At 34.4% G+C, this 26,042-nt stretch overlaps 2 protein-coding genes across 4 annotated transcripts in view; one reads left to right on the top strand and one right to left on the bottom strand.

Moving 5' to 3' along the window:
* LOC113495591 (calcitonin gene-related peptide type 1 receptor-like) overlaps positions 1-10,674 on the bottom strand; it is a 51,377-nt gene extending 40,703 nt beyond the window's left edge. For all 3 annotated transcript variants that reach the window (XM_026874384.1, XM_026874383.1, XM_026874381.1), the window contains exon 1: positions 10,383-10,674. The gene's annotated coding sequence lies outside the window, so the exon portion shown is untranslated. The remainder of the gene's footprint in view (positions 1-10,382) is intronic.
* Positions 10,675-16,369: 5,695 nt separating this feature from the next.
* LOC113495788 (EF-hand calcium-binding domain-containing protein 1-like) overlaps positions 16,370-26,042 on the top strand; it is a 38,047-nt gene continuing 28,374 nt past the window's right edge. Inside the window, exons 1-3 of the mRNA XM_026874726.1 lie at positions 16,370-16,579; positions 16,872-16,941; positions 25,418-25,598. Of these exons, the coding sequence (XP_026730527.1) occupies positions 16,459-16,579; positions 16,872-16,941; positions 25,418-25,598 (372 nt within the window). The 5' untranslated portion in view covers positions 16,370-16,458. The remainder of the gene's footprint in view (positions 16,580-16,871; positions 16,942-25,417; positions 25,599-26,042) is intronic.

Here is a 26,042-nt window from a genome sequence, read left to right as displayed (position 1 = left end):
TGATGCTTCAATATTGGATTCCATAAATTGTTTAATGCTTTGGTTTTAATCACATTTTTCAACTATATAAAGGTATTTAAACAACGGTCAATAAATAACGGGCCCGCATATTACATTTTTTTTTCTTTCTCGCTCCAAATAAAATCTATAACACATATTATTCCGAAATACCCTATTCTATACCTAATTTCCTAATTTAGTTATTTGTCCATGTATCAATTTCCTTCGATACTAGACAGTGTCCTTCGTCGCAGTCAGTCCGTATATTGACTGAGCTCATAAACTGGGGTGACGTATGGTAATGTTACACACACGCCTAATACATACAGACACTAGTTTGTGCCTAGTGCCATTGTAGATCTTTATTTTTGGTGGTAAAAACTTCCTACTTAAGTCTAAATATCATTTAAAGCAGCGTTATCGTCTTACTGTCTTCATTCCAAATTATTCTGACACACCTCTGAGAAACGGCGAAGGAAAACATTGTTAAGAACCCGCATTGAGCTAGTTTGGCGATCAAGGGATAAACATAGTATATCTTGATGTATGCCCATGTTAGAACGGTTATACGTTGGTATTAATAATATTCTATGTTGTATTCTCATTTAAGCCAATGTATGTAAATTATTTAAATCGCTTTTTTAACACAACGCCGACTTGTCTTTAAAAAAATATTTATCAATACCGTCACCTTTGTGAAAACCTAAAATTAGAAAGTATGTAAATGTTGAAGAGTATTTAGTAACGTGAAAGATTGATTACACACACTGCCTCAGGGGTTAAATGAAAATAAAAGTAAGATTTGCCCTCAAAAGGGAATTACAGAATTTCGCATTGTTATGCATTTCTTTTAGAACTCTTTGTCTTAAGAGACTTGGACCGAGAACTTTCCTTTTAGCTCTTTTAAAATGTAGATTCGGGTTACTCTGTTGCTTTTAGACGGTGAAATAATTATTGTAATGTACTTGATTTTTAAACGAAGTCTTTTTAGTATTTCGGCATGCTTTTCTTTCTCAGGTATTCGTTATCGTTGGCAAGGTTTGTGCTACTGTTAACTGCCTAATTTAAATGGGTGATTGTATTCATAGAATCAAAGACTTCATTCGAATTGTAAGCTGTTTAAAATCGAGAACGTAGAAATAACTTTTTTTAAGTTAAGGTGTATTTGGAATCTCGTTTTGTAGGACAATTTAGGCTACAAATACATTAAGTAGAAAGGCATTTCCAAAAAAAAATATCGGCCTAACTAAGCACTTAATAAATAAATCAGTTATTTTAATAACCATGCACTGAACAAAGCTCCAGATATAATAAACGTGTAATTAATACTGATGAACGTCACCAGCTGACTCAGCCTTGCTTCACTTGAAATGTCACTTGCTTCACTCATAGGCCACCGTAGATTTGCTGATGTTCAACTCACCCGCGCTTGACTGTTTATAATAAGCATTAAATCTAATACGAAATCGCGCAATGGGCTGACTTGGAGAGTACGTGCGGAGAAGGGAGCCCAACACCTAATGAATAAAATTCTCGTGTCTTGGTGTACATAATTGAACCCTTCGAAACGGCTGGACCAATTCTCCTGAAATTTCATGTGTAGATTGCGTAGGTCTGAGAATCGAACATTCATTCTTTCAAAACGCAAATTTTTTTTGAATTCCTATTTTCACCATAAGAAAACAATATTTGCTGGGTCATAAAGATTTCTATTTAAAATAATCTTAAATGCTCTCAAAAAGCGAAACCCAACATTTCATACCATGTATTTATCTAAAATCTCTTCTCTATATTCTCACTTATAACAAAGGCGAGCTGTAATAGCACAAAACTTTACTTCATATAATAAAGGTTACTCACACATGTAACCGTGCGCAAAGATAAGTTGAAGTGACTATAGGTAGTTGGCTACTCGTTTTATGGGGTAATTAGACCTACTGTTATGCACGACTGAATAACCGAAGGACAAATCAACAGTAGCTGTAGGAAACTACCCATTAACTTTTTAACTATCTATCTAAACTTAAGCGTTTATTTATAGGAATAAAATACTCAGGAAAATAGGTTAATCAAAGAATAACCTGAGTCAAAACTAGGACGCTCCGATATAAGTTGTCATTTTTAATACTCAATCCCTACTATCCCTACTAATTATTATAAATGCGAAAGTAACTCTGTCTGTCTATTACGCTTTCACGTCTAAACCACTGAACTGGTTTTTATGAAATTTGATACAGAGATAGAGTTGACCTTGAGAAAGAACATAGGATAGTTTTTAACCCGGACTTTTGAAGAGTTCTCTTGGAAACGCGATATAACCCACCTCGACGCGGGCGAAGCCGCGGGCGAAAAGCTAGTACTCAATAATCAATACTCAATTTTAAGTTCTTACATATAATATATAGTCAAGCGGTCATCCGTATCACGGGTCGATCCCCACGTAGGATAAGCATTTGTGTGATCCACGAATGCTTGATTCGAGACTGGGTGTCTGTCCGCATACGCATTGAATGTTTGTGAAACGCAAGAGGATAAAATTCCTTAATAGTAAGAACTAATAATAGCCTTTTAAGTTTTTGACTGATACGATTACAAGTTATTATATTTTAAGAGTCCTCATACTCATTTATTAAAATATTAATTGTATGTAGACAGTAAAGCTATAAGTTTTCTGTATTAAGAACAAATTAATGAAATTACCTGCCTGACTTGAACTTACAAAAGCATTAATTTTCAACTTATCTCAGTAATTAAAAATTTATGATTCAAAATTGTCTCCTGAATGTATAACATAAGAAAGATTTAATCAGTTCGCTGAGCGATAGTAATATACAGATATTTTACGCGTATAAATACAAGCTTATTAAATATAACAAGACGTTTAATTGAACTATGGAGTTCATAATATCTAAGACGTTTTGACGTTCAAATGTACCATATTCTGGTCTAATTGAATTTTTTTGAGTTTTTTGACTTTTAAGGTTTGTCATATTAATATTTGTGGTGGTTATACATTTTAATTTTTATGCGCTAGGTGCACGTTTAATTCCAAAGTTGGCAATTTTCAAAGCGATTTTTTTAAGTTGTATGTATTTTTTTAATTATTGTAAGACACAATTGCAAAGCAAACCAAGCTGAAGGAAAACATCTTAAGAAAACCTATATTTCGAATATTGGAGACAGACCAAACTGATCAATGCTTTAACTTTCTCTAAACAGGACATTGCGATTTCGCAAACAAATCGTGTTAGCAGCAAACCATCGAAATACAATATTATACATAAGGCTGCTTTTTCAATTTCATTTTTGGTTGCCCGTGCTATTTTCGTTTTAAATATTAAGTAGTTTTGTCACAGGAAATTAAAAATGACGCCATGAAATTTCATCGTCACATTAAAAAAGCGATTTTCGCTGTCACCGATTTAAGTCTTATTTCACAAAAACTGAAAATAGTATTCAGTTTTAATTGAACTGCATTGTGGGCACACTCAAAGACAGCAGTGACACGGATGAATTTTTTGACGCACGTTTTTGGTTTTATCAATTTTATTCTAAGTGTTTTTATAGGATTATAGTTTATTTTGATAAGTCAAGAATAACTGGTTTTGATTGAGATTTTGTGAACAAAAATCGTTACTATATATCTTGAATGAGTTGTGTAAGTTATGTCGAGGGTCGTAACGATGGATTTAGAAACACTTCAAATATATTTATTTATTTTGTTTCGTCGTCTTGTAGCCAAAGTTTCAATTGTTCGAAATTTCGTAGAACTGTAATTTGACAGAGTTGAGAATAGGTAGTTACGAGTAATTAATTACAACGAGGTGTTTAAAACATCTCACGTAGAAGACGATTCATTTTCTGAAGACCAAAATTTACTTAAACATTTTTTACAATCAATTGTGGCTATTTGGAAGTTTGAGTTCATTTCTAAATGACCACAAATTTCTAAAACCTCTTTAACGTGGATTACTTTAAATTACATGGCATAATACGAATACTTTCTACCAAGCTGGAATCAAAGTTATTATAAAAGACTGCTATACCGGAGGCCGTTTGTTCGATTTCCATCCGGGGCACCTTTTCTGTTTATTTACATAAATGTATGTAAAATATATAACTATGTTTATCAGTTGTAAGTAAGTACTCGTAATACAGGTTTACCTAGTTTGAGGTTAGATTACGTTGTGTGAAAGTTTTGGAATATTATTATTATTTATCAGGCCTTTCAATCACTCAGCCACTACGTTACATGATCCTTCAGTGCCCAAACATATTTTCCCTAAGTCTCTTAAGAAAGTACTTACGTTAGCTAAGTACCTAAGTAGCTTATTCAAACCAAGTTGACGTCACTCTAATAAGCAGAGCTACCCAATAACAAGATGTTTAATCAAAGTACGTGATTCTTTTGTTTTTGGTACTAGTGTGACTTATGAATATGACTCATATTTATTTTGTTATTGTTGGACCGTAGTCTTTTGTAAAGCGAAAGAGTCTCTGATAGAATCCGTAAAATGGCAACGTATGAAAGAGACCTTGTTGTTTTGGCATGTCAGATTTTATTAAGCGCTAACGCATACGACTCGCCTAAATTGTATTGAATTGACAAGTCAAAGTGACGTTACTTATAACGGAATGTCATTCCTGAAAATTTGAAGTTTTCTCTTAGTTTTCAATTCAAATGTGATTTCACATTGTTTAGTGGATTCTTATTGTAAACATGGCTTACTATTTTATCGAATACATGCGTCTATTTGTATTTCAATGGAATTTACAAATATTTGGGAATGATAAAGGCCGCTTCAATTTATAATTATTTTTATCATTTGTCAGTGAATGGTTTGAACGAACAATAGCTCAAAACTACATAGGTATTTTAATAAAAAACTTTGCTTTTATCAGGGAAATAGAAGGTTGATTAGTAGATTATTTGTTTCATAATCGATGACAGTTTAATCATTATTTCTTGTCTTTCTTTGTTTTGGTCATGTTTCAAAAAGATTACTCTTTTTTAACTAAGTCGAATAAAATCCTATGTGATACTGATCCTGTGGGAATTTAGTAAAGTTCCTAATAAAGTTGAATTTATGCTAATATCTGCGTTATTATTACATTTTGATATATTGTTAACATTATATTTATTAGTTCGCACATGTAGCGGGTGGCGGCCTGTGGGGTGGATCGATATGAGTTCCTCGCATCCCGTCACCCGCGAGACTCTGACGCGCGGATTTTTTTTGTAAACGAATGTAACCTTAGATTAAAAACTAAAAGTAAAGTTTTAATGTACCTATTTTTATAAATTGACCACAAAACAGCAAAAATATTTAATTTAAAAATGTTTCAGTTCTAATCCGTTGAGTATCTTCGCCTTATTAGACCTAGGGGCATTGTAATTACTATCGAGATAAGTAGGTTTGAGTCCGGTTCTGATGAGGTCGTTCTAATTTTAGTTATGTCTTTTGCATTAATAGGTCCTTTTTATTTTTTATTTATCTGGAAATTAATTCTTTATATATTGTTTAAATTTTATTATTTATTTTACACTATCTGGCTTTTAGGTAGAAAAGAGGGCAATCATTCACAATGTTTTTTCAAATTTTAACGTAATCTAATCGTAAAGTGTATTAACAATGTAAGATATACAAAAAATGTAAGTAGTTGTCATTTAAAAGCATAGCAACGAAAGAGCTAAAATAAATATTTTCACAAAACTATTTTCATACGATTGACGCAAAAAACATTTCTTGAGTTATGTGAATCGATATGAAGCTTTATTTTAAAGAAGAAAAAGATTTTACTGACGTTTGAAAGACATTGATGAATAATTTATAAACCACGTCTAATGTTGCAAAACGGTTAAAAGAACAAGAGTAAATTTTGTATATTTTATATTCATGAATTATTTTAAAAAGTTGTTCATGTGTATTTTATTGCAAATCTGATAAACGAATATTCTTTCCAGTTGCTATGTTTCAAATCACTTCCATTTGCTTTGCTACTTACTTATGAGACATTCAGTTGAATTTTCGACCGTCAATGTCATATTGTCCTTGTTAGTGTCAAGGGAAAAGAGAGAGACAAATAAATTAAAATACTTTGTACTAACGTTTATTCTTTAAGATGGAACCATACTATGAAGTTTTAATAGTTATCCAAAATAAATACGTTATCTACCTTTTAAAACTTAGTGTATCTACCGTTATATTTTACTGCGTCTATTTTATGACAAGCATGGGCTTAAAATCATTCAAATAGACCATTAAGTCTTTAGCGATAATAGAAACAAACAAGATCAATATTTTTCAACAAAGTTTAAGCCTTTGAATCTATTTATAAATAAATGTAAATTGTGCAGCGACGTAAGTCAGTTTAAATCAGCTGTTATAGTATGGCATTTACAAAATGGACTTGATAGTTTAGTTAAGACATACTATAAACCTACATATGATATCACTGCTAGGTACTTAAATATTTCTCTAACAAAAGAACAATTTGAAATAAAAACTTGAATTGAGAACCTCATCCTTCTTGAAGTCGTTTAAAAATCGGTTTGTGAAAACTTATTTATATCCTAACAGTACTAACTAGCAATTAATTATCTTACATGACTAGTTTAATAATAATTGAACATCTGTAACGTGTACTGGTAATTGTGAATCCTACACATTTCTATCTCCGTCGCAGGCTTAAGTCACACGAGCATAAAATCCTTGTAAAAGGTGAGATATGTTTGTAATGCATCAGGAGCGTGTGTCAGGTGCATTGTAGCGTCTAAGAACGGATTAAATATAGGTTGTATGAATAATTTCCAGATCTGAGTTTGACGAGAGAGACCTTTCTGGAAAACGGTATCAGAAAATAATTTTAATTTTATTTGTTTTTCAATTTTGTTTCGCTGTTGGGCGAACTTTGGATTAATATTTTAAAAAGTTCTAAGCTTATTATTGAAGCCCATTGATAATTTGTTTCTTTGGAAGGTAAAAGTAATAGCGACGGATAGTAATATGATAAAAAAAAATCTTAAAAATTCGATTCTACTCATTCAATTTGTAGTAACATATTTCGTTCTTTTTATCAATCCATCAAATTGTAACGGTGAAGATACAGTAGAGTATTTATTTATAACAGGGCAGCAAATCAGTCTACCTCGATAGAACAATCTAATATGATTGATAGATTGAAGACAGCAAGCTGCTCGCTGAAATTTTCTAGTACTGCCAAACAGTCCGAAACCTTAAAGGTAAAATACACTCGCTGAGAGTACTTTATCGAGCAAAGAGACGAACAGTGCTCAAGGAATTACTCGAGAATATGCTCTAGTGTATTACAACTATAAGACCACCAATCAGGATTCTGTATAAGGTTGTTCTCAAACAAAGAATCCGAAAAGCCATTAACAAGCTTGGGCCATAAAAAGTAAAAGTTTACGAACTAAATACGCCTTTGTTTGTTTGTGTTTTTATATAAGTATCTATGTTTGTGATATGTGCGTATGAGGTGCGGCAAAAAGTGAAAACAAAAGATCCCACATTTACAAAGAATGACTGCGTCATTGCAAGTGCGACTTACATTATACTTGGTTTCGGGTTCAAAACCTGGGTCAGTCAAAAATAATTTGAAGTGGGTTTTAGAACTTTTAGCACCGTTTAAAAACCGTTGCTATCATACCTAAATCTTAGGCAATTTAATTTTTTAGTAGTATAAAGGTACCGAACCGTGTATTCATTATTATTAATACTATTAATTTTCATGTATTTATCTGAACTGTGCAACATTTAACACCTTCACTAATTTTAATTACATACTCGTACGTCTATATGAAGTCTATCAAATGGTTGTCTGTCTCCCAAGATCTCATTATGGCATGGCGCCACTATTTTTCAAATCCTCCTATTTTGTGCAATAAGAATATACTGTCTACAATTCTGAGGACCAGTCTTACTATGGAATATTTGAAACTTTATAGTGTAGTTTATTTAGCCTGTTGCTTTACTAAAGATGTATTCAGCTGAATCAGGATAGACTGCAAAACCTAATTCTAAGAAGATTCAGACAAGTTACTCTTTAATTTCTAAGCAAATGAATTGGAATAAATTTATTTATTTATTTAGGTATACCAACAGCTTCTGTGTACAGTAATGCTTATGTATATTTATAACTATGTCTAAGACTTACACAGTCGCCAATTACTGGTTAACCAGCATGAATTGAATGAATGAATTGAATTTCTAATTAAATTGCAGACTGCTATTATTACCTACATCCTGTACAAAAGTACAAGTTAAGCCAATATGCAATAAAACATTATTTTAAATCCTGTAACACAATCTCCATATTAAATTGACCCCGACATTTCTAACAAATTAACTTAATGAAAATTAAAACAGCAAATTTCTTTGACATGCCCAAGTTTCCGTATTCAATTTGAAAGGCCGAGAAGAAAATTTAACAAATGATTGTATTCAAGACTCTCTTAAAAAATAAACGAAGAAACTTGTGACAATGAGGGAAAATAAAAAATAATGAACGAGAAAATGTATTACTCATAAAAATACATCAACTGGTTCTTCGAATACCATAAAAACGGTTCAATTTAAAGGACAAAGCTTATTTTGATTTCATAAAATCAACATAGAACAGTTAATCTTCCGTCGAATCCTATGTTGAGTGATGTGGTCCGTAGAGTCTAGGTAATCAACCAATTATGGCAGTAATCAATAGATTTGACTTTAGGTTAAATAAATCAACCTTTGAGAAACTGTTAGCATTATCATCTTACTCATGAAAATGATTTTTTTAACGTTTTGTTCTCTTTGCTTAAGGTAAAATTGTACCGAAATTAAGGTACTTTTTGTTATAATTTTATAAATCAATGGCATATAAATTCTCTTTTCCACGCTCTGTATGGCAGTGTTTAAAAAATGGGTTGTATTTTTTATGATCGTCATTTATTTTCGCGAGAACAGAGGTTGTCATTCTTGCCTCTATGACTTCAGTTAATGGAAACTTGAAACGACGGAATTAGCTGCAATAGAGTAGGGAAATCATTTAAATTGTGGAGTTTAAGTGTTCATTCTTGTAAGCTTTATATTTCCTAGTGAGTTGTAGGAAAGTCGCAAAAGTTTAAAGATTCGAATGGTAAATTATTTAATTAAATTTAATAGTAATTTGAAAGTCTAGATCTAAAGCATTAACTAGTTTCCTAATCGGGATTATTTGGTGCACTTTAAAAATGAACATAGTATCAACAAATCGATCTATATTTTACAAGAGATAAATAATTTCAAAGGTACCGTCAAATCTGGGTTGAAGACCTTTAAGGGCAAACCTCTGCATTATTAAAATATGAAAATACGTTGCCTTAGAAGTTATGTACTTAAGATTAGTTTATGCAAAGACGGATTAAAGGCCCGACAGACTATATAAATTGGCATCTTATGGTGGGAAGTGACTAGAGTATTATGAATTGGTAGTTTTGATTTAGTAGGACTGTTAGTGTGTCACTAAAGCAACAAGGAAGTTTATTTTGTCTGAGTGTGCTCGAAGCTTAATCGTGCAAGCCTGAGGCGTCTTTCCTCAAACTACAACAGCCTTAAGAGGTGTTAGGCGTATAATCAGACTATCAGCAGATTTAAAATATGTAGTCTGAGGAAGCCCTAAGTGTCTAAACCAATAGTATATCAGTCCATGAGTAAGATTATTTTATAGCTTTAACGACACTGAAAAAGTCGTTTAATTTAGAACTTGGACTTTTATTGCTCAGGATGTTTGAATTAAAGTTAGCTTATTAAAGAAAGTTTGACAGTAAGTCAGGTTGAGCTTCGTATGTCAGTTTGACTTTTATGTATGTGTTCAATTTTATTAGAAGCCGTGACAGCGTAACAAATTAGACATGAAAATATTTAATTGATTGCTGTCATGTCAAAATAGTCATTATTGTTTTGGATTATTTATTAAAAAAATATGTGGAATAACGCTTAGGGGTATAAATTTGTGATGTATCATTAAATGCATTTTGTGTTATTTTCTTCATCGTCGAACTACCTTATATAAATTGAAAATAGCTTAGATTTAAGTTTTTTTTCTACGAGTAATTAACTAAAAGCGGCACAATTAATTTCAACCAAAACAAACAAGCTTTCACAAAAAAATGGCACAATGAATCGACATAACAACACTTGATCGCAAATTAATTGCTGGATTGCCTTAAGATTGCTTTAAAAATAGCTGTATATTATCGTGTTTACTGCACCTCAAAAATATATATTACCCCTCAAGTTATATAAAATTATTTTTAAAGCTTATATAGTCTCTTTTCCGGTCAAGAACATTTTCGAAATTTTCTCTATCTCATTAAAGAACTTACTCAAAATAATTACCTTAATGCTGCGCTGACATATTAAGTGTTGTATTTACTGCATCCAAAAACACTATACACTTTAAGTAAACATACACAGTCACCATAAAAGTAACTTGATAACAGTTGGGATCCCAAAGTTTTCCGTAGTGTGAGCGCGCGAGTGCTGGGCGGGCGACCACTGCGCTCTTGGGCGGCTACGAGAGGACTGAGTCGAGATCAACGGAAGCTCTGACTATGGCTATGCTGCGCTTCACTGATTACCAAATAATGCTTTTTTATCATTATTTTTCTTTATTTTCGGAGCGTTTTGTTTTTATGGAAGATTCGTTACAAAAATTATAATTACAAACCATACAACCAATTTTTTTTTTGCGATTTTTTAACGTTCGTTTTGATTGTCATTTTATTTGGTTAAATTTAACGTTACCATTGAAAAGGTCGTATGAAATATCTACGCCATATAAATTACTCTAAAAATCTTTTTGAAATTTTAGGTAAATGGGAAATCTATAAACTTGTCATGTCAAATTCATTGAAAGTTTAAGATGTTTAAAAATATCTTGAATCTCAATGTTATTATTTTGTATTACGCTCGTTACGTTAACTCAATTTGTTTCGAGATGCGCAATTGTTTATACAAATTCTTTGGCATAGGTGTTGTGAATTGTGATGTAATAATGGCAAACGTATTTTTACAATCGTTAAACTTTAAACAAGATTATTTAACGACCTACGTGTTTGTAATGGACAGGATGGTGCCAATTTATTTCGTTGTACACTGTATCAGTGCTTGCGTGTCTTGCTAAAGCGATTATAGGCTTACTTTAAATACTTGTTTCAAGAATACAAAGAAAATTACTGAAGACATTATTTGGAATATATTGTACGTTTATTGGATTTACTTATCCAGTACAAATTACGTGCGAAAGCAAAACAAACTGTTGCTTTTGTTGTAAGACATCAAACAACGCGACTTGTTATATAATGCGAAGTGCAACTCTTTGACCTTTCTTTTTAAAAAACGATAGTCCTATTTAATAAAGTTAAAGGTCTAATATTATTTTCTTTTTTAATTAAATTGTAGCATTCTGCTTAAGATTAAAGTCAGTTGGTTTGCGATATTGGACATCGTGATCGTATTCCATTGGCTCTAAGTTTATGTTTCTTTTTTACATTTTAAATGACTTCACCTAGTTGGAACAGCGATTACAGGCTGATATAGTTTAAATTAGTTTCAAACTAAGAAAATTTGTAACATCAAAAATCATTCACTAAGTCAGTAAGTATTTTGTTAAAATGCAAAGAGTAGAGATCAATGAGTATAGGGAGTAAATATTATGTATGAAGTACTTCAGGTAGGCACCAGGTAAAGGAAAAATACGTCTCCATTAAATTACCTGACAAACATTAAAAAGCCTATTACACGCGCAGTGTCTAATACCGAGACTGATGACACAGGTAAAAAAGGAAATTGATGGATTGCTTACAGGTGAGGTACACAAAATGGACGCGACATACAAACGCAAGATGCTGGTTACAAAGGACGGAAGGATCAATTGCGGTAGGTACTGGTAAACCGGAGAAAAATTGTGTAAAGGCCTTCGAATGATGAATGATTATGTTTTTATTTAACTTTTTTTATGGCAAACAAATGATAATGCTTAAAATAGAGTAACGTGACGTATGAGATTTTGTCTTTGAAAATGCATTATGTATTAAAGCTAACCACTTTGTATATGTATATAAATATATATACATTTTTTTTGTGTTTTTTGATATTTATTTTATACTTTTGCCTATTCCATTTTTTGGTTACTCGACTCCAAACGTTCGAAAGGATACTCACTTCACCTTTTTCAGAGACTACTATCAAAATAATGTCCTTCTTTCAGAATTCAGTAGGTGATGATCTTTAATTATGTCTGTTAGTAAGGAAAATCCAGACACAGTTTACTTTACTTCAAAAAGCACGATGGATTTTGCTGATTCAACTTGTGAAATGGTTTTTATTTGGTTCCATCAAGTTTGGCTCAGTAGTTACATTACTTTATATTACTTAAGACTAGGTGCTTCATCTTGTTCTCCGCATCGCTGCCACTGTGGTGAAGTAGTCAACAGCCTCAGACACCACGGTCTATCATGCAGCCGTAGTGCAGGTCGCATGGCTCGTCACGCGAATATTAATGATATTATCCGTCGAGCTCTTGTTGCCGTCGGCGTACCTGCTGTATTAGAACCTAATGGTTTGGTACGCGATGATGGCAAGAGACCGGACGGTATGTCTTTGTTCCCTTGGAAGATGGGTAGGCCTTTAGTGTGGGACGCCACTTGTGTCGATACTCTTGCGCCATCTCACCTTCCCAGTTTTTCGAGTTGCGCTGGCTCTGCTGCCGCGGCTGCTGAAAACCTCAAACGGCGCAAATATGGTAATCTAGTTGGTAGTTACTTCTTTGAGCCGTTTGGGGTTGAAACTTTTGGGCCGTGGGGGCCGAGTGCCAAAACGCTTTTTAAAGACCTAGCAAAGCGTCTCGTTGACACTTCTCGTGACCCAAAGGCGGGCTTTTACCTCGCTCAGAGGATTAGCATTGCCATTCAACGTGGCAATGCTGCCAGCCTTTTGGGCACACTCCCAGCCGGCAGCGACGCCGATGAATTTATGATGCTAAAATTTAATATTTTTTAACTTGTAAATATTTAACATTGATTTATTTCTTTATATTACTAGTTATATTACTTTTAATTATTAATCACCAAAGCAAGAAGAGAAATATGAAATGATTACAAAATACCTTTTAAAGAATGTACGCGTCAGTCCTTCACGTCCATATTTTCCATTGTTTTACACAAAAACACCCACTAAGGGCTTAAGAAAACCTTTCCAAACACATCAACCTGCGCATTAAGGGTATTTTTGTAAGCTTACTCATACACGTACATTACCAACCATTGTTATAGTAATTTGATACTAGCTTTGTCAACCTGAAAGGATTTCTAGACTGAAAAATGGAGAAAACAAACCTTGAGGTACAAAGGTCTAGGGAGTCTAGCGTTTGAAAGTCAGACTTACAAGAGTGGAAGGGAGTCGGCACATAACATTACATAGCGGCGTCTCTTTCTGATAATTGTAACAGCTGCATTTACAAAGGTAGTCGCAATCCCTCAGGTTTTCTGCGTCAATGTTGAAACATTATCACAGAATTATGACGTTGTTTCCTTTGTTAATGAGAATATTATATCTAAGACGGCATTGTTATGGAATATACCAAAGTTTTGTTTACAAAAACAACGGGATTAAAAGGTTACGTTATTATTAGTTTCTTCTTAAAGGTAAATGTCGTGATGTAGGTTGTTGAGGCAAACAATTAGAAGAATAACATTATTTTGATACCAAAATACATTTCGGTAATCTCGCATTTTTAACAGACGATGATAATTATAAACCATGATCTGTTTTCATCATATTTTTGTATTTCCTGCGTTTTGTACACTTTAATCGATTTATTCGCCCTTATGTAACGACTCATATAAATAATGGGTAAATGTAGTTTTTACGTAAATGTTCGGCCTTTTGCTGCATTAAGGATAGGAAATCTTTTAATCAAATCACACGTAATTATTTCATGCGATTCGTAGGACAATGAGAGAGGCACTCCGGCCCACCAATTAGTCTAATAATAATAACGATATCTACATGTTTAATTAATTTAAACCATGTGACGCGCCTTGCTGGAAATGGGATCAGACGTTATGTCAACATGGTCCTAATTATATGTATGTGAAATGCGTACATAGCGCTTTCGAAGTGTAGAACGAATGACAATGCTCTCTTGTTTTTGTGGTGCCCTATTCGATTTGAAAACTAGCATTGTTTGTGGTTTCGCTCATTTTCACTGCATGAAGTAAGTATTAGAAGCCTAAGTGTCATCAAATTTGTACCAACAATCTAGTCTAGAAGGTATACTTAACGCATACATATTTACGAATTTTGCTTTTGTAGTATAATTGTCGCAGTATTGTTTAATATATTTATAATAAAAAAACTGAATCATCTAATATTATTTGCCAAAATCGTAAATTTCAAAATTATCATATGAATAGAAAAAAAATCGACATGAAAAGTACACTAGTTAGAAAGCACAGCGTCGTGAAACAGTGATTGGTACAAACCACCGACTTGTGTGACCTTCAGATATATTGTTTTATAGTTGTCATAAAAATAAACAGTTAATATCTTACGAATGTTTATTGCAATAAAATATTTGGACGATTTGGCATTGGCTATGTTTTGTGAGCTTTTCTCGAATATGTTTACGCATCTAGAACTAAGCTCGAAAGGAGCTAAAAGGCTATTTCGTCCTTTGATTTGTTTGAAAGTTTATGATAATAACTCGTGGCTCAATACACGGAGTGTATTAATATTGACGATATCAACAAAGGCAAAATACCAATGTGACCTTTTCAATGTTATATGCACTTGTTATTATTCTATGGCACCAGTGACAAGACGGCGAAGGAAAACATCGTGGGAAAACCTGGAATCCAAATAAAAGCATCTGGTATCGTCAACCCACAGTTATGCTTTTTCCTATATGGAAAGAGGCCTGTGCCCAGCAGTGGGACTTATCTTATCAGAATTACGTTTATTTTTAAACCAATTATTTGTTTGATCACAAATTGTATTTTCTTTTACAAACCGCTATTGATTTACTTGTAAAAACAAGTTCGAATCGAATGAAGGTGGTGATGTAACTTTTTAATTTGGTTAAGAATAGATTATGATGTGTAGAGGACGGAAATGGTCCCGACCATCTCCGCGGTAACCTATTGTTAGAGAAATTTACGAGCATTCATTACATCTAGGTCGACGAATTTGTTGATCGGTCAAGGTTGCCGTACCGTATGCGATCTGGACATCTTTTTTAATGACATTAAGGGCCACTGAGACGACTTCTCTTTTTAACCTTATTTAATTTTTACTTAAAGTTGTCAAATATTTTATTTTTTATTTTTCTATCTTTACTGTGTGAAATCATTGCATCTACTGGCCATTGACATCATTTAATCATTTTACCGCTTTTTTTTATGTTTTCCTTTTGTTGAATCCTCTCGATATTGCTGCAGATATGTGGATGCCCGGAGTGATGGCGGATTATAATGATGAGGAATGAGGTAGAGTGATCGCACTAAACACAGATCAGTCAGAGTTCTTTACCATCGCATTGGGATTTAGCAAGGTCCTTGGACTTCAAGGTCCTTGGACCCATATAAGTTGTATTTAAGCAGACTAAAAGTTTTAAATTGAGGTGTACTTTTTGTTTCCTATTGTTTTTATTTCTCCTCGTAAATTAGATCGCGGCGTTAATTTGGGCAACATTTTCCACAACATCGTGCCTTTTAAAGATAGTATTACTATCTCACTCTCACTAATTAGCTTTAGAACAATTGTAAGACAAGCATAGCAAATGTTATGCCAACGTAGAGAAAAGACAGCGATAAATCTTGTGAAGGTATTTGCAATTAGGGTAATGTTGGTTTCGGTAAATCACTCGAACTAATCCAGTTTAAACCTGTGTCGCTGTGAGAAGGATGTGACCTTTATTTCCATTATAGTCAAAACACGACATAACGATTTTTGGCCCAGAGTGGTTAATTTTCATTGCAGTTTAAAGGCAGAGTTTAAAAAAGTATTTATACAGTTTGACCTACTTGCGTTTTTTTTTTAAATTTGGACTGATTAAGGAGATATAATAATTATCGACAATATAACCTTTTTAATATATTATTCATATTATACTTTTGTAAAAATATTTATATAAGTTTTTACATAGACTTATCATCTGATCTGTGTGCACGACGAAATTGTACCCGCGATTGTCAGTGATTACATGGAAGCTTTATTGTTTAGATATATTAGGACCTAAGTACAAACCTAATTAGATTTTTTTTAGATAAACTTTTTTTGGAGACCTTTTTACTCTACGTGATACTACCCAAGAATTAATTTAATCTGTATTTGATGTCATCTGTCAAACACCAAATAATAACCTATATCAATATTATTTTCGATATTTTGATTTCACGAACAATTATTAAAAATGTCGGCGTCATTAGACTCAACTTTGGACCCTATGGAAGAAATCCGTTTCAGGAAAAAGCACGGAGCCATGTGGGTCGAAATACAAAAAGATACTCACTTTTCCTTCGACGAACTAGAACGTAGGTATTACTACAACTAAGGAGTTATTCAGATTTTATTTTCATTATAAGTATTATAACTATAAAACACTGACTGTCTTACCAAGCACACCGATACAAAAATGCGGATGGCGTAGCACGGCATTTTAGGTTAAGTCAATAAGAGTCTGACACTACCCGTCCCTTCCCCAGTATGCGGGTGTCCGTAAGGATCCCTCCATCTTAAAAAAGACTCCTGTTGAGCATAACATAGGTTAAGCTAATGATGATGACTTTACTTTTTTTTAACTAGTAACTTGCGTTTGTATTTCAGAAATTATGGTGATATTCTTCAAAATTCAAAAAAGAGACGAGAAATCACCGGGTACCGACCTCATATCAAGGTTTGATGATTAAATCAAAAATCCTTAGATTTTTGAAAAATACATTATAAACACTGTAATACACCTAAGTTTCGCTACTGTATGTTCGCTCGCTGATAAATTACTTATTTAACCTTTGCTCTGTAGTCTGTAGGCACATTTATACATACATAGGTACTATGCGATAACACTCAGTTGTTTCTTATTAATAATCTACAATTATACAGTACCTTCGCAATATAGGACATAAATCTTGCCGGAATGTGTAGAGCCTTAATTACTGCGTGTATTAGAACATCGTGTAGTACAGTCGACCTTCATCAGAACCTAATAATTTGACATTCGCTATACCTTATATCTAAGCAAGAAAGGTCATTTTGAAAATCCATTTTTGCACATCTTGTGCGATCCATTGTGTCTTGTCCGGTTGAAAACTTGACACTTGGTTGTAACTTCTCTGATAGTTTCAGGAATCGGTCGCTTTTGTTGGTTCGTAGTATCATTTAAATACTAATGTGTATAATTGTTTACGAAAATTGATCATTCTTATTACAAAGATACACAAATTCTGATTGAGAAAATTTGCAAGAAAATGTTGCCTACTGACGAAAGCTCTAGAAAATAAGACCTTTAACCAGTGTTAAAATGTAAAAATAAAATAGGAAATAGAGCACTGAAATATTAAGCAACAAGATTAGATTTTCTTCCATGATAATAGTACCTCTTGTCTTTTATAATGTAATTTCGTAAGCTGTTTGTGCCGAAATTCATAAAACCTTATTTTACAACCAAATTCAACTGTCTCTTGGTTCATTTCAATCCATACATTGGTTGATTTTCGCTCAATGCACTGCACTGGCGAACTGAAACAACGAATTAATGGAACTCGTAGCCAATGCCAAACTAAATTTCGGAAAATTTGGGAAATTAGTTTTCCATCAAGAGGATACCTGCCCGCTTACCATGGTACTATACGTTAATAAATCAGGCCTGTTGCTATTGTGGAAGCGAGACCACGCGTTATACATTGCGTGGCGGTATCTTGCTCTCATAGCGGGCATCATTCTCGCTTTAAGAATACGCAGTACAGGCCGTCCCATGCGTTGCCTTGTCATTACCACACGTGAAAATCCCATGATCATGCCAGACAATGCAGTTTGATTCACTGTATTTTCAGTTAAACAGGATTCATGTCATGGCTATTTTGAAGCTTTCAATCAAAATCAGTGTTAATTAGTGCACGTGTCAAGCCGTTGAAAATTCGGCATTATCCGTAATTACTTTTACCATTGTAAATGTATGTGACATCTATCTTTATTAATACTTTAACAAATCTAGATGTTATGTAATTGATAGTGACTGCTGGCAAACACAAATGTTCTATGTGATCAAAGAACAAATACACAGAAAGGGAGAAGGATTGAAAAAGTAAAAGAGACGTCATGTAGATGTCATAAATCATCGAGAGCTTCTTTTAAGGTAAAATGCCTTTAAGGCATATCGGAAAAATGTAGGTTAACAAAGAAAAATGGAGAATCTCGGTTATGTTATCTTTTTATTTAAATTACTAATCTCTTACTAAACGAAACACGGTCAAAATTAACTAAGGAGAAATGAATGTAATCAAATTTAATTATCATTTTTCTCTTGTAGATTGCGTTAAAGCGCTGTAGTAGGTCCTCCTTCGTTTTTGAAGTTGATTATAAGTATACAGCTGTAAGAAAGGGACTCGTTACAGTGTTGAGGGGGTCATGTTGTATGGATGTGGTTTTAGTTTGGGACTGTGCCAACTTGTTAAGGCAAAAGTTAACTTTCGATAAGGGTTGTTGTAGTTTTGTTGAGATCTCGTAAAAATAACTAACCTTGAGGTTTTTAGATATCACCGGAAAGGGGAAGCTTTGTCCTTTCTTAGGATGCGTTTTGAATGATGTGCAGATAGATAATGCTGTACAAAAACAGTACTTTCAATCTTTACAAAATGAGAGTGAACTGCTTCATAACGTAACGCGTTTCTTCACCAATTTGTTTAGCTTCTCTTTCCTTCACACATACGGATTCAGAGGATAGCTTCACTCTTTCTCTCAATATTTAAACTTATGACGTTTTTTAACACTTTTTCTAAGATAGACAGAGATTGATAGACAATAATTTTCAGTCTATTTCACTTTACTAGGGTCATAAAAATCAATACTCTTTACTTAGTCACATCAAAGCTTTTAAGTTCTTTAACCGTTAAAGCAAAATAGTTAGAAACACTTAAATCTATGTGAATAGCGTGACCCTCGTTATTGATTCTGTATCCACGGTCTTGAATCTATCTGCGGGTCCCACAAATCTTTTGGTTTTTCAGAAGTGTTTTCAAATCCTTAACTTCAGCTTGCGTTTGCACCACTTACCGACTTATACCTGTTAGTGAATAGGAACGCAACCATAATATTTTTTTTGTCTATAGTTGTTGTCTCTGCTTTTTGTTAACTTCTTGGTTGCCGCGCTCTCTATCTGTGTCTTCTGTGTAATAAAACTTCCAAAGTTAAAATACGTTTTAATTATTTATGTACCACAACCACGATTCCTTTATGGTAGCAGAGCGTGGTTCCGAAGTGGTACAGTTGGAAATATCGAGAAAGTGAAATAACTTCAATCCGAAAAATTGGCGGTACAATTTTGAATTTGAGGTTAAGAAAATTTACGATCACAGTTTGTAAATTGCATATTTTTGGTGAAACACAACAAGATGAGTCCCAATAATATGTTCAATTTGGAGAAATTGATCGGAAGAGAGAATTTTGCAACCTGGAAGTTCAGTATGAAGACATACTTGGAGCACGAGGATTTATGGTGTTGTGTTGAGCGCCCCGATAATAAACCTGTAGATGCTAGTAAAGACGTAAAGGCGAAGTCAAAGCTGATATTGTTGTTGGACCCACAGAATTACGTACATGTTCAGGAATGCAAAACTGCGAAGGAAGTATGGGAGAGTTTACAAAGGGCTTTTGATGACAACGGTTTAACCAGAAGAGTAGGTCTACTTAAGGATTTGATCAATACTACACTGGAGTCAAGCAATAGTGTTGAAGACTATGTTAGTAAAATAATGAACACTGCTCACAAACTGCGTAACATTGGATTTGATGTCAACGATGAGTGGCTTGGCACTTTGATGTTGGCTGGTCTACCAGAAGAGTACAAGCCTATGATAATGGGGCTTGAGAGTTCTGGTATTCAAATCAGTGCTGATTCTGTAAAAACTAAACTCATTCAAGAGATAAACACATCAAAGTCAACCGCTTTCTACACAAACACTAAGAAAACAGGAAAAACAGGAAATAATATGCAGCCAGTGAAATCAAAGGGACCTAGATGTTACAATTGTAATAAGAGTGGTCATTTTGCCAAATATTGTAAACTGCCAAAGAAACAATCAGCAAGCAAAGGAGAGAGCTCCAGCTTTGTAGCAGCTTTTTCAGCCACCGTCAAAGAGAACATTAGTGACTATAAATGGTTTCTAGACTCCGGTGCATCCATGCACATGACTAGTAGAAAAGATTGGATGTACAATGTTGCCGAGCCATCTGTAAATAGTATCACTGTAGCAAACAAAGAGCCATTAGCTGTGAAGGGAGTTGGTTGTGTAGACATACATTTAAGTCAAGATAAAGTAATACAAGTTAAGAATGTTTTGTATGTACCTGGCCTAGCTGCTAATTTACTTTCAGTTAGTACTATTGTGAAAAATGGACATAAAGTTATTTTTAACAAAAGGGGATGTGAAATTCAAGATGGGAAAGATGAGGTGGTGTGCACTGCAACATTGAGCAACAAGTTATACATCATGGATACCAGTAAAGAAGTAGCACATTTAACCTCAAGCTCTCTTAATTGTAATAACACTTACCTGTGGCACCTGCGAATGGGCCATTTGAATATTCCAGATGTGAAGAAGCTGCCTAGCTGCACTGATGGTGTGACTCTGACTCAGGAAGAATGTAATGTCACATGCACTTATTGTATGGAAGGTAAGCAAGCAAGGACGCCATTCAAAAATGTGGGTTCCAGAGCTACAAGACCGCTGGAACTAATACATTCAGACTTGTGTGGCCCTATGGAAAATTTATCATTTGGAGGTATGAAATACTTTATTACCTACATTGATGACTACACACGAATGGTCCATATTTATTTTCTGAAAGATAAGTTAAATATTTTAGAAACATTTAAGGATTTCAAGTTAAAAGTAGAGAATGAATTGAATCATAAGATAACAAAGCTTCGAACAGATAATGGTAAAGAATACTGCAACTATAACTTTGAAAAGTTCTTATCTAATCATGGTATAATTCATCAGACCTCTACTCCATACACTCCCCAGCAAAACGGCATGGCTGAGAGAATGAACAGGACTTTGGTGGAACGAGCACGGTGCATGTTGTTTTATGCTAACCTGGAGAAGAACTACTGGGCTGAAGCTGTGGCAACGGCTGCATATGTAATAAACCGTTCCCCGACAAAGTCATTACAAGGTAAAACTCCATATGAAATGTGGAAAGGTAAGAAACCTAATTTATCACACATGAAGATATTTGGCTCTGAAGCTATGGTTTATAATCCTAAAGAAAAACGCCAAAAGTGGGATAGAAAATCCGTAAAAATGATACTTGTGGGATATTGTGAAAACACAAAGGGATATCGTTTTATGGATCCGAAGACACACAAAGTCGTCAAAAGTAGAGATGTTTCTTTTATTGAAAATTATAATCCGGATGTCAGTGTGCCAGTTAATTGTGAAACTTCTGTTCCAGTAAAGGACAGCCAAACAGCCACTGCAAGTCTCGGCTCATTAGAAAATAGAGACAAAATACACACTCAGGAGTCATCATCCACATCTGCGCCTGTGGTGTCCTGCAGAGACTCAGACACACAAGGTAATAGTGAAGACTCAAGTGAGTATGACACTGACACAGGAGAACTTGATGAAACTTACCATCCTCCATATCCGATAAGACAGAATTACAATAGTAATGTAACATTGAGGTCAGCACGGTCACAGGCTAAACAAGATGAGGCACAAAATGGAAAGATGGGTTTATTGTGTTTGTTTACTGATTTGACTGACCCACAGACTGTTGAGCAAGCACTTGCATCACCACAAGCTACTGAATGGAAGAGGGCCATGGACGAGGAGTATACTTCCCTGATGAAGAATAAGACATGGATTTTGACAGATCTCCCTCCAGGTAAAAAGGCTCTCCCAAATAAGTGGGTGTTCAAGACAAAAACAGACCAGAGTGGGAATGTTCAGAGATATAAGGCAAGGCTTGTAATAAAGGGATATGCACAAAGATGGGGCACAGATTATGAAGAAATATACTCACCAGTTGTCAGATACACCACTATCCGCTATCTATTTGCCCTAGCAGCCAGGTATGGATTGGCAATAGATCAAATGGATGCTGTATCTGCTTTTCTGCAAGGAAAGATTGATAGAGAAATTTACATGCAACAGCCAGAGGAGTATAAGCTTGGATCTCAGGTATGCATGCTACAGAAATCAATATATGGTCTCAAGCAAGCTAGCAGGCTCTGGAACCTGAAATTAAAATCTGTACTTCATGAGTTAGGAATGACACAATCAAAAACTGATCCTTGTGTCTATTGTAATAAGGAGAAGAATACCTTTATAGCCATCTGGGTGGATGACTTAATATTATTCACGGCTGAAGAAAATACAAAAAATATTTTCAAAGAGAAACTGAAGGAACACTTTGAAATGAAAGATCTTGGTCCAGCAAGTCAATGTGTTGGTCTACATATTACCAGAGACGGAGATCAAGTACTATTAGACCAAGAAAAATACATAAATGATATATTAGCTCGGTTCAGAATGTTTGACTGCAAATCTGTGAAAACACCATTTGAAGCTGGCATGAAACTTGGTGCTAAAAATGAAGAAGACGAAATTGCTGACTGTCCATATCAACAGGCCATTGGCTCCTTACTGTATGTGGCTCAGGGTACCCGCCCTGATATATCGTTTGCAGTAAACACACTGAGTAGATTTAACAAAAATCCTACCACTGCACACTGGGCTGCAGTTAAAAGAATTTTCCGATATCTACAGGGTACCAAAGACTTGAAATTAGTTTATACCAAAGATGGTAATGAGAAAATCACAGGATATTGTGATGCTGATTGGGCAAGCGATGTGCGCGACAGGAAGTCGTGCACGGGTTACATTTTTTTGTTGCAGGGTGGTGTAATATCTTGGCGGTCACAAAAGCAGCAGACTGTGGCGCTGTCTACTGCTGAGGCCGAGTACATGTCGATGTCGTCAGCGGCGCAGGAGGCGCTGTGGCTCCAACAACTGCATGCTGAACTTGGTCAAGAACAGAGCAACCCACTCGTCATATTTAGTGATAACCAGAGTGCAATTAAATTGTCCAATAATGATTGTTATCTGCCTAGGTCGCGGCATATTGATATCCGCTATCATTTTCTTAAAGATCACGTAAATAATTTAGATATAAAGTTTAGTTATGTTAAGGGTGAGGAAATGATTGCTGATAATTTAACTAAGGGCACCACTGCTGACAAGCATTTGTATTGTGTAAAAAGGATGGGGTTGCGTCCCTAGGGAGGGTGTTAGTGAATAGGAACGCAACCATAATATTTTTTTTGTCTATAGTTGTTGTCTCTGCTTTTTGTTAACTTCTTGGTTGCCGCGCTCTCTATCTGTGTCTTCTGTGTAATAAAACTTCCAAAGTTAAAATACGTTTTAATTATTTATGTACCACAACCACGATTCCTTTAATACCAAAGTCCACAAACCCCGGAATCTTTAATGCCTTAATAGTTTTGCTACTTTAAAATGTATTTAAATTTATTACAGCAGTCACAGTGTACTGTTGTTTGTAGTATTTGGTTTCATTCAGTACCATAATAAATAATAAATAAATAAATGCGGACAACATCACATACATTGTTCTGAACCCAAAGTAAGTTGCTAAAGCACTTGTGTTATGGAATTCAGATACAACGAAGGTACCACAAACACCCAGACCCGAGACAATGTACAAATGTGAATTTTTACATTGACCCGACCGGGGATCGAACCCGGGAACTCAGAGCTAGCGACACCTTGAAACCGGTGCGTACGCCACTCGACCACGGAGGTCGTCATAATGTAAGATTGGTAACGATGAATACGATTTTTTTTAATCTAACTTACATTTTTGATATCGTATTATGTCGTTGGTTTGCAACATACTTAATACCGCTAAATCACGAAAGTATTTATAAATTGATTTCAAATTTTTGTCACATAACTAACTATGAACAATATGTCAGCACTAATTGTTCATAACTTGGATATTGTTTGGCTTTTTTCAAATAATAAGAATATTCAATATGTTTTACACAGCACCATCTAGTTTCAACTGGATTATAAACATACTTCTGTATATTTCTAAATACATACATAATATAGATAAATTACACTCAGACACAGAACAAATGGCCGTGATAATCACACAAAAAATGGCCTAGATGGGAATTGAACCCATGACTTCCAGCATAGCAGTCAGGGCTACTAACCACTAGACTAATAGGCCAGTAAAATATAAAGTCACTGCGGATTAAGTTGCTCTCCTCTCCCAGTCTAAACATCGGTCATGCATTTGTCGTTTGTCCAACGTATCTAGTCAAAGCTTTTAGTCTAAATAAACATGTAAATATCTGTTAAATGCGGAAGAGCAGTGGTTATATGAAATGCTTTATAGTTTAATATTTCTGTTTTATTATGCGGTGCAGCTACTATATAAGATTACTTATATTTATGACTCTTTCAGACTTGGCAATATTTTTCCTCCCTTTGTAACTTACTAGCTTTTGCAGCGGCTTCGCCTGTGTTTATACCGACATTACTTACATGCTTTCCTGTAGTAAATACAAAATTTAATCACAGAAGGATAGTTGTGAAATAAACAATAGACATAGCAACAACGGATAGCTTTTTTTCTACCATTATTTTGTATAACTTAAAATCGAGGTCTCTGGACGCAAAACTGATTTGTATTCGTTATTCCTAATTAATGAAATGAGCTTTTAAATACACATCATAATTTGAGTTATGCTGACGTGGACCTTCACATCCTCTGAAACAGATTACACTGCATTTTGACAAAGATAACGTAGCGAAAGTTGAGAGTAGAGCTCCAATGAAATTGTTTTATTAAAGCTAGCCTTATTTACGTTCGTTAATTGACACATGCGCATTCTAGACTGAATAGAAGTGAATAAAAAATCCACTTATTTACAGCAGAAATACTTTTTTTTTTCGGCACGGGTAATTACGGTTATCTTGTTTTAAATATCATCTAAAGCTATGTTTCCAAAGCGAACTTTCCGCCATAGCAAATAGCTTTCTTCGTTTCAATATAGTATCTTTAAAATTGCCCCGTTTTCAACCTAAAACGATAATCAAATTTGCTCCATCTTTCAGGGGCCACTTCAGGGATGTTTTGCACAATGGCCTCGGAATGACGGACGCATACATGATGGAACGTGTCATGGTGGCCCTAGACCGAGGCACCTCGCCCTTCGTTACCATGGCAACCTTCGCTAAAGCCATGTCGCTGTATCTCCGAGGCGATCTCGATGAACGCATTTCTTATGCGTTTACTGTAAGTAAAAAATAGCTTTTATTGTTTGTATTAATTTGATTTTCGTCGAAGTTTTTGTTAACTAATATGGGATGACGGGTCGTAAATTGTTAATCATTTTAAAGGTTTTACGTTCTTTGGTCGTTCTGTACCCAAATGGCCAACAAAACCAAAGTCTGCGCTGTCTGTCCGTCTGTTAACAGAAGAAACAAATTTTTGCAACTATACAGTAAAAAAAATTGATATATGACTAATTTCCTTGCAATTTTCTTAAATTGTTATACGTTTCGATAAATAAATATGTTACTACATCTTCAAATCACCACCATTTAGAAGATAAGACTGCTCTACAAGATAATAGATAGACAAACTTGTATGTATTTACATTGGTCATATAAGAAGGATAAATGAGACCGAAGATACATTAGATAAATGAGTCCATGTAATTGGAAAAGAGGAGAACCC

This window comes from Trichoplusia ni, chromosome 7, assembly GCF_003590095.1.
Source record: "Trichoplusia ni isolate ovarian cell line Hi5 chromosome 7, tn1, whole genome shotgun sequence".
NCBI lineage: Eukaryota > Metazoa > Arthropoda > Insecta > Lepidoptera > Noctuidae > Trichoplusia > Trichoplusia ni.
This window is presented reverse-complemented; position numbering and strand designations above follow the sequence as displayed.